This window comes from Apaloderma vittatum, unplaced genomic scaffold, assembly GCF_000703405.1.
Source record: "Apaloderma vittatum isolate BGI_N311 unplaced genomic scaffold, ASM70340v1 scaffold21690, whole genome shotgun sequence".
Classification (NCBI taxonomy): domain Eukaryota; kingdom Metazoa; phylum Chordata; class Aves; order Trogoniformes; family Trogonidae; genus Apaloderma; species Apaloderma vittatum.
This window is the reverse complement of record NW_009693141.1, coordinates 1-9,579: the sequence shown is the minus strand read 5'-3', so window position 1 is coordinate 9,579 and position 9,579 is coordinate 1. Positions and strand designations below refer to the sequence as shown.

General features: G+C 41.3%; 1 protein-coding gene across 1 annotated transcript; it reads left to right on the top strand.

Annotated features, from left to right (window-relative positions):
- Positions 1-1,328: 1,328 nt before the first annotated feature.
- Positions 1,329-9,575, top strand: LOC104269444 (myosin heavy chain, skeletal muscle, adult; the record flags this gene model as incomplete). Its single annotated transcript, XM_009878096.1, has 19 exons — positions 1,329-1,356; positions 1,454-1,565; positions 1,665-1,757; positions 1,879-1,942; positions 2,035-2,133; positions 2,259-2,362; positions 2,449-2,587; positions 3,484-3,602; positions 3,752-3,901; positions 4,418-4,588; positions 4,967-5,276; positions 5,386-5,456; positions 6,231-6,318; positions 6,413-6,530; positions 6,794-6,917; positions 7,375-7,511; positions 7,598-7,853; positions 9,205-9,447; positions 9,552-9,575. Coding segments are annotated over 19 exons (2,450 nt in total), but the record flags the coding sequence as incomplete, so codon positions are not given.
- Positions 9,576-9,579: the final 4 nt, after the last annotated feature.

Genomic DNA, 9,579 nt, shown 5'->3' with positions numbered 1-9,579 from the left:
CAGGAATTAGTTTCAAGGGAAACTGGCCCAGGAGCATGCATGGACTCAGCACTGCGTATTATTTTCACTCTGTTGCATGAAATTCTACACTCTTACAATGCATAAATAGTACTTGGCTCATTTTGCTACTTTTTACACTGATATGAAAGAAAAATTTATTATTCCGTATGATCCATAGATTTTGCACCCTCACTAAGTTGGCAGATGACACCAAGTTAGGTGGGTGTGTCAATCAGCTGGAGGGTAGGGAGGATCTACAGTCAATCAGCTGGAGGGTAGGGAGGAGCTACAGAGGGATCTAGACAGGCTGGATCAATGTGCCAAGGCTCATTGTATGAGATTCAACAAGGCCAAGTGCTGGGTCCTGTGCTCACTTCATAATAACCCCATAGAAGTCTACAGACTTAGGGATGCGTGGTTGGAAGACTGCACATCGGAAAAGGGCTTGAGGGCGTAGGCTGACAGCTGGCTCAAGATGAGCCAGCAGTGTGCTCAGGTGGCCAAGAGGGCCAATGGCATCTTGGCCTGTATCAGAAACAGTGTGGCCAGGAGTCAGGAAGTGATTGTCCCCCTGTACTTGGCACTGGTGAGGCTGTATCTCGAGTGCTGTGTTCAGGTTTGAGCCCCTCACTACAAGAACGACATTGAGGCACTGAACCGTGTCCAGAAAAGGGCAACAAAGCTGGTGAAGGGTCTGAAACACAAGTCCTATGAGAAACAGCTGAAGGAGCTGGGATTGTTTAGCCTGGAGGAAAGGAGGCTGAGGGGAGACTTTATTGTTCTCTAGAACTACCTGGCAGGAGGTTGGAGAGAGGAGGGAGCCTTTTCTCCCTAGCAACAAGCAATAAGACTTGAGGAAATGGCTGCAAGTTATGCTGAGGAAGGTTTAGGCTGGATATTAGGAGAAAGTTCTTCACCAAAAGTGTTTGGTTCTTCATCAAAAGGGACATGGTTTAGCGGTGACTTGTCAGTGCTGGGTTAATGGCTGGACTTGCTGTTCTTGAAGGACTCTTCCACCCAAAGAAATTCTGTGATTGTCTGATAGGCAGTTTAATTAGATTTCTTGATGAGAACCATGACAACTGTGACAGAGGCAAGTAGATGCACAGTTTGGCTCAGTCAATGAACCTCTGGCATCTCTATGTATCCTTTTGGGCTTATACTTAACACTGTTAAGACCTAGGAGGGTGTTAAGACCTAGGAGGGTATTACCTAGTCTTGGATTTTCTGAATGGGGCCCAAGTTACTTTTACAGCTTTACTTCTCACTCAGCTCGGTCTTAACGAGTTCAGCTGCTAACACTGCCTTTTGCTCTGCCTCTTTCACAGATCGCGAGAACCAGTCGATCCTGATCACGTATGTACCTCCCTGCTCGGTCCCCCACAGGGCTGCCCAGTGCCAGGGAACCTCCTGCCTGACCACACGCTCTCTGCTTCTCTCTTTGCTTTGACAGCGGAGAATCCGGTGCTGGGAAGACTGTGAACACAAAGCGTGTCATCCAGTACTTTGCAACAATTGCAGCCAGTGGGGAAAAGAAGAAGGAGGAGCAGTCCGGCAAAATGCAGGTAAATTAATAGATAATGGCTTGAGTCAATGTTCTTCTCTGTTCCTGCTGTGGTTTTTGTTTTTGCAAGTGATAACCAGGAATAATGATCATCCTGCAGGGAACGCTTGAGGATCAAATCATCAGCGCCAACCCACTGCTGGAGGCCTTTGGCAATGCCAAGACTGTGAGGAACGACAACTCCTCACGCTTTGTAAGTTGTTGCTTTGGATAAAATCTCTCCTTATTGTAACAGCAGTGATCAGCTATTGGCATTCTCACATAGGGAGATGGCAATGAATCCAGGGTGAAATGCTTCTTCTTCTCCTCAACAGGGCAAATTCATCAGAATCCACTTTGGAGCTACAGGCAAACTGGCTTCTGCTGACATTGAAACCTGTAAGAGACTCTCCTGGACTGATCCCATTCTTTCCTAAATTCCCACCTCTAAGTGCACTTTTGTGCCTGACTCTTTCTTCCCCCTTTGCCAGATCTGCTGGAGAAGTCCAGAGTCACTTTCCAGCTCAAGGCAGAAAGAAGCTACCACATATTCTATCAGATCATGTCCAACAAGAAACCAGAGCTCATTGGTAGGAGATGTCACTGAGCTTTCTGGAGGAGGAACGTTACAAAACGTTACATAGTCATGTTAGTTGTTAAATGTTAAATGTTACATAACCAATGAAATTAAACCCACAAACCTATTTGTTTTCAGAAATGCTCCTCATCACCACCAACCCATTTGACTACCCTTTTGTCAGTCAAGGTGAGATCACTGTTCCCAGCATTGATGACAAGGAGGAGCTGATGGCTACGGATGTAAGTAATTTACGCAACAGGTCAAGAGGCGCAGGTCATACATCTCATAACATGCAAATATTTCACCTTGCTGACTGTATTGCCAGAGTGCCATAGACATCCTGGGCTTCAGTGCTGATGAGAAGACAGCCATCTACAAGCTGACAGGGGCTGTCATGCACTACGGGAACCTGAAGTTCAAGCAGAAACCAAGAGAGGAGCAGGCTGAGCCAGATGGCACAGAAGGTATTATCAAACTTAGTAACTGACCCTTCTATAAGGCACTATGGATTGTGGAAGAGAGCAGAAGTTATTCATTCTTGTACTTTAAGGTCACAGGGAAAACAGTAAGCCAGAAAAACAACGCCCCTTGTCCTTTTCTCAGTACATCAAGTTCCCTGATCTCAGGATATTTTTATCTTATGCTACGAAAAATTAACAGTTTAAACTGTCCCTTATACACTTCCAGGAAGTCAGGAGCAATGATGTCCCTCCTTGAGCATTATTATTCATTCCTTTGTTAGAACACAGCTTCCAATTGTGAAACTTCCAAGTGGTTCAGATCTAACAGGACAAGGGGACCATCAAGTGTCAAATGTTCAGGCAACTCTGGTGTGAGAGTTGTATTTGATCCCTCTCCTTAGCTGGTGCAGGACCTACAACCCACATCTTCACCTTTCTGAGCAATGGCTCCTCTTATTAAAGGAGAAGGCAGAAGGTGGGAAGTACCATAGGTAAAAGGATGAAACCCGGTGAGTTTTACTGAACATCAGAAACCAAAGCTCAGAAACGTCTGTAGACTCTGCATCTGAAAGAGATCAGAGATATCCCCGCTGTGTTCCACCTTAAATATTGGGTGGTCAGTACCTGGCTCTTGTCACTGAGATTACTGACATACATGTGCACTTCCAATAATCTGACTCGCAAGGTGCAGATTTTAGTTTTGTGCCAAGAGGTTTTTGAAAATGTCGTTACTTTTTACACGCTTCTGTGAAGGTTTTCACACATAAATTCTTTTAGCAAAGCTCAATATCCATAATGATATTACCAAGATTCCCTGAGCCCTGCAGCCTTTAAGGGAATACTCCAGGATTTGAAGTCTACCTGACACTAAATTCTTCCTTTCTCCTCTGTCTTTTTAGTTGCTGACAAGGCTGCCTACCTTACGGGTCTGAATTCAGCTGACATGCTTAAGGCCCTCTGCTACCCCCGAGTCAAGGTTGGGAATGAATATGTGACCAAGGGTCAAACTGCACAGCAGGTAACCTGAAACCATATTTTGAGTTAAGATCCTTTTGATTCTGCTCTGAATCATAGAATCATAGAATGTGTTGAGCTGAAAGAGACCATCTACTCCAAACCCCCTGCACTGAGCAGAGTGGTAACTCCAGGCATTTATTTTTCTTGTAGGTTCACAATGCTGTAGGTGCTCTTGCCAAGGCTGTCTATGAGAGGATGTTCTTGTGGATGGTTGTTCGTATCAACCAACAGCTGGATACCAAGCAGCCCAGGCAGTACTTCATTGGTGTCCTGGACATTGCCGGCTTTGAGATTTTTGATGTAAGTAGCAAAGATTTGGTAAGAGCTATTTGGAAGTGACAGCTGGATGTTATGGCCACCCTGAGATGTATTTCTAAAGGAGACATAATATCATCACATAATTGTTTGCAGCTATTTGCCTTTTTTAGTCATGAAGTACAAAATAGATCTTTCAAGGACTTGCCATATTTCAAAATGTCAAATCTCAAAAATAAAACATGGCCCAATCAAGGACAAGACAGTATAAAAACATGTATATCGTGATAAGCCTAAGCTTGTTTTTTTCTCCCTGTAACTTGGTCTCAGAGTATAAAGGAAATATATTGTAACTTCACATTTTTATAAAAAAAAAAAATCCTTGTGGACACTTAATTTTGATGCATTTCTCTGTCCAGTTGTGTAGACATAAAGCAGACTGAAGGAATGCACGGACTTGGCAATGAAGACAAGATAGCTGCATTCCTTATTTTTAAAGGAGGAGGGTTCGCAGTTATTGTTGCATCTTGCAAATATGAGACTTGCTTGTTTTATTTCCAGTTCAACAGCTTTGAGCAGCTGTGCATCAACTTCACCAATGAGAAACTGCAACAGTTCTTCAACCACCACATGTTCGTGCTGGAGCAGGAGGAGTACAAGAAGGAAGGAATTGAATGGACATTCATTGACTTTGGGATGGACCTGGCTGCCTGCATTGAGCTCATTGAGAAGGTATCCTTCCTGTTCTGGTGTGCTTCATATGTGGAAATTGTATAATTACTTGGTCTCATTTTTCAAAGGCATCTTCTATGTTCATGTCCAAATATTCAGCTTTTGTTATCCAAAATACCTTGCCCTGTAGTTTATTTTTTCTGTCAAGTGAGACATGAAGGAGAGTTCACACAGCTTTTTGGTGGCAAGTTTTTCTTTATGATTTATTAGATGTTAAAAAATATAAGTAGCAGAAAATGTAACTTCTTTTCTGTAACCAAACGTAACCATCTTCTCTGATTTTTATCTCAGTCTGTGTTCCACGACTCTGCCTAGATGAAGGTCATTATTGTTCTGAAAAGAAAATTACAATCTGTCTCCCTTGTGAATTTTTCCCAGCCCATGGGCATCTTCTCCATCCTGGAAGAGGAGTGCATGTTCCCCAAGGCAACTGACACCTCTTTCAAGAACAAGCTCTATGACCAGCACCTGGGCAAGTCCAGCAACTTCCAGAAGCCCAAACCTACCAAGGGAAAGGTTGAGGCCCACTTCTCCCTGATACACTATGCTGGCACGGTGGACTACAACATCTCTGGCTGGCTGGAGAAGAACAAGGACCCTCTGAATGAAACTGTCATTGGGTTGTACCAGAAATCATCCCTGAAGACACTGGCCTTACTCTTTGCCAACTATGGTGGAGCAGAAGCAGGTTGGTTCTTTGAATCCCATATTTTCACTGATTTACATCTTACAAAAATAAATCATAAAAGGTAAAATCAAAAATCTAAGCCCTGTTTTACTTATTTTCAATGTTGCAGATGCTAGTGCTGGCAAGAAAGGTGGGAAGAAGAAAGGTTCTTCCTTCCAGACTGTCTCAGCTCTTTTCCGGGTACTGTAGAGTGTTGTCTATTTCCTCCTAAGTTGAGCAGTAAACCTGCTGTTTAAACTGGCTGTAATGTGATTCTTGATCACCTGACAGCCTCTAGCCAGTGCTCTGAAACGAGGCATGGACCTATGTGCATATGCCCCAAGAATAATAATTGTAGCTGTAGTGCCTTGGCCTTGCAAGTAGGAAATTATTGAAAGCATGCATAATTCAAAAATAATGCAGTAAGACTACGTTTAATGGTCATATGTGTTTAAGAGGTAAATTAAGAAGTAATTAAATTAAAATGTCATTTGCTGCATTTGGATTGCATTTCTGTTATGTTTTCAGATTTCCTTCCACTATCACTCTTGTTTAAAAATCTTAATGTTTTGGTTTAAACACTCAATGTTAAGTTTTTTATACATCTTAATGTTTTGGCTGCTTTACGCTGCCCTCATAGAGGTACCGGTTTATCTCTCTGGGTATATCCAATGGAAGATGGATATAATTTCTAATTAAGGTATTCCGCTAAAGTCAGTGAAATGTATTAATACTGTATGTTCAAGAGTATGATATTTCCAACAGATTAATCAGAAGAACTTTATACATTAATGTAATAACAGCAAAGATCTGTGGAAAGTCAGAAAAACTGGTGCAGGGGGCTTCAGTTCAGAATTTAAAAGAATCCTGAAAGCTAACTTTTGTCTGATATCTCATTATCTTATTTCAGAGGGCTTGATACTTGTAGTGGAAATTACATTTGCTAATATAAACTTTTGTCAATGACTCTCCCAGGAGAATTTAAACAAGCTGATGACCAATCTGCGAAGCACCCACCCCCATTTTGTGCGCTGCATCATCCCAAATGAAACAAAAACACCTGGTAAGAGACTCACATATACAAGGTTTTCGGTATGGTGTAGCGCTTCCCCTCTGTATTACAGAATATGGCGTATATTTGTGCTCTGAATTGCCAGGTGCCATGGAGCATGAACTGGTGCTTCACCAGCTGCGGTGTAACGGCGTGCTGGAAGGCATCAGAATTTGCAGGAAAGGATTTCCCAACAGAGTCCTGTACGCAGATTTTAAACAGAGGTCAGATTTCTTCCCTTTACTGGATCATTTTGTCCATCTTGAGAGGCTCGTGAAATTTAAGTTTCATTTCTGGTGACTAAAGCCTTCTCTAAAGTTTATATTTCACAGCATTGTTATGTTTTCAACAGCTCTTAGACTCACTTGTAGGGTACCAGCCAACTGGTCTCAACAACAGACCTTTTCGTCTTCATAAAATCATTTATGTTGGAGAAGATCCTTAAGATCATCAAGTCCAATGCAAGTCTTTCCATTTTCTCCCTCAGATACAAAGTATTAAATGCAAGTGCTATCCCAGAGGGACAGTTCATTGACAGCAAGAAGGCTTGTGAGAAACTTCTTGGATCAATTGATATAGACCACACTCAATACAAATTTGGTCACACCAAGGTATAAGAACTGTTTGTTTTAAGTATGATGTGTTGTTCATTTGTATGGGTTGAGAATGATACTCAGATTCTCCAGATAGTATGTAAAATCATCAAGTAATGTATTTAAAAGAAATCAACTACGTAGTTATTGACTCAACAGTTGACTAAAACTCAAATTCTTTGACGTAAGGTGGTTAAACTAAAGGATAATAGAGGGTTATGCATTTAAGACAAAGTTGTAAAATAGAAGAATTAAAGGTTAGTAAGAATGAAGGCACAATGTTTGGATTTTGTAATTCCTCAACTGCAGGTAACTGCAAGTTTGGAGGTATAAAAGAGGGTCTATCACTACATACATTTTTTGTGCTTTGATTTTCCTCCTGATTTCCCCTATTACCTGCCATGGAGCACAGGACACCAGGCTACAGTGAACAACGAGCATGTACACTACATCTATTTTCATGTTCTCACCTCAGGTGTTCTTCAAAGCTGGGCTGATAGGTCTCTTGGAGGAGATGAGGGATGAGAAGCTGGCACAGCTCATCACCCGCACACAGGCCAGGTGCAGGGGCTTCCTGATGAGAGTGGAGTACCAGAGGATGGTGGAGAGGAGGTAGGCATTTCTTCAAATTAGATTCACTGTATATAGCTTATTGTGTCGTCATGGTCTAAATAACATTGATTTGACTTACCTTTCAGAGAGTCTGTTTTCTGCATCCAGTACAACATTCGTGCATTCATGAATGTGAAGCACTGGCCCTGGATGAAGCTCTTCTTCAAGATCAAGCCCTTGCTGAAGAGCGCAGAGTCTGAGAAGGAGATGGCCAACATGAAACAAGAGTTTGAGAAAACCAAGGAAGAGCTTGCAAAGTCTGAGGCAAAGAGGAAGGAGCTGGAGGAGAAAATGGTGAAACTGATGCAGGAGAAGAATGACCTGCAGCTCCAAGTGCAGGCTGTGAGTACTCCCATCATCCTAACCAACCTGTGACCGTCAGGCTGATATTTACAATTACATTTTTAAGAGACACACAGAAGCTACAATTTAATTCAGTTCAATTGTATTTCATTAAGTGGTGCTCTTTCAAAGAAAACTAGCTTCAGTAAGGAATGTCCGGAGGCTGTAGTCAGGAGGTTACTGTGGTGAATTCTGAGGCCTTTATCGTTCACATTAAGCTAAACTTTGTCAGAGCAATCAAGAAACTTTACATGTATTAGTATAATGTTTTGTTCTAGCAATTTTTTTCTACCTCTTGAGAACTGAGTATGCCTATGCTTATACACATGTGATTAGAAATTATTAGGATAAGTCAAGAGGACAGTTCTTTCCTCTGTTCTCCAGTTAAATAACTGGCCAGTGTTAAATGGTGACTTAGCTGTTACAAACGCTACTATATTTTAACACTGAACTAACTGAAAGGAAACAGAATATAGTAGTCTTGCACTCCTAAATCACGCTCCTAAATCACTTAGAATTATGTGCCACATCTGCAGTGTTGTAATGCTGCAGTTTCTAAATTAAAACATTCACAGAAGAGAAAAGACCATATCCTCAAAGTAATATTAAACAGTGTATGTTGTATGTAGGGCAATTTACATGTCCTTCTTTTTAAACTGTAAAAAAGATGAAAAAAATCCACTCGCTGCTGACATTATGGTTTTCTTTCATATCGTTTCTGCTAGACTGAAACTTGAGACAAAATATAACAGACACCACAGGACACCTGTTATAAAAAAACCCTAGAGACAAATGTACAGGCAACTCCTTTTCTTCTTAGCTGATGAGAGTATCACAGAGAAATGCGAAGGCTGCCAGATGCTGAGTATTTTTGGGCTGTGGTGATGAAAATCTGAATCAGAAACAGTTGCTCCAGACAAACATTAGGGTAAAAAAAGAGAAATACAGGAATGTGAGCGTAACAGTGACTTTAGTATTTATCTGTATTTTGGCATATGTTTATCACTTGGCACGTCATAAATGTGGGAATTATTATTATATTTAAACTGAAATTAATGTACTTTGTTCTAATGATTGACATTATGAGATAATATCGGATTCTATACCTTGCACAAACATGTAAATACTAAGGCCTTCATGTAGACTGAAAGAATTTTGTTAGGTTTTAATTTTCAAAACTGCCTATTTCAAAACCAACAATATAAAATTACTTCTGTATTATATTTAATTCTCTTGGAACATAACCCAAATTTTAATTAAAATATTGCTATCCAGGAATCTAAACTGTGGATGTGAGGATGCCAATATTCCCACAAAAAATATATCTCTAAAAATGATATTTTCCCATCAGGAAGCTGATGCTTTGGCTGATGCTGAAGAAAGGTGTGACCAGCTCATCAAAACCAAAATCCAGTTAGAAGCCAAAGTTAAGGAGGTGACTGAAAGAGCTGAGGATGAGGAAGAAATCAATGCTGAGCTGACCGCCAAGAAGAGGAAACTGGAGGACGAATGTTCGGAGCTGAAGAAAGATATTGATGATCTTGAGCTAACACTGGCCAAGGTTGAGAAGGAAAAACATGCCACTGAAAACAAGGTATAAGGCAGATCCTGTCACTCACATTCCAGAGGAGCGCTGTGCTGATATGGGACTCCTCTTGTCTACTTTCATTATTTACATGTGCTCCCTTCTTCTCAAAGGTGAAAAACCTCACAGAGGAGATGGCTG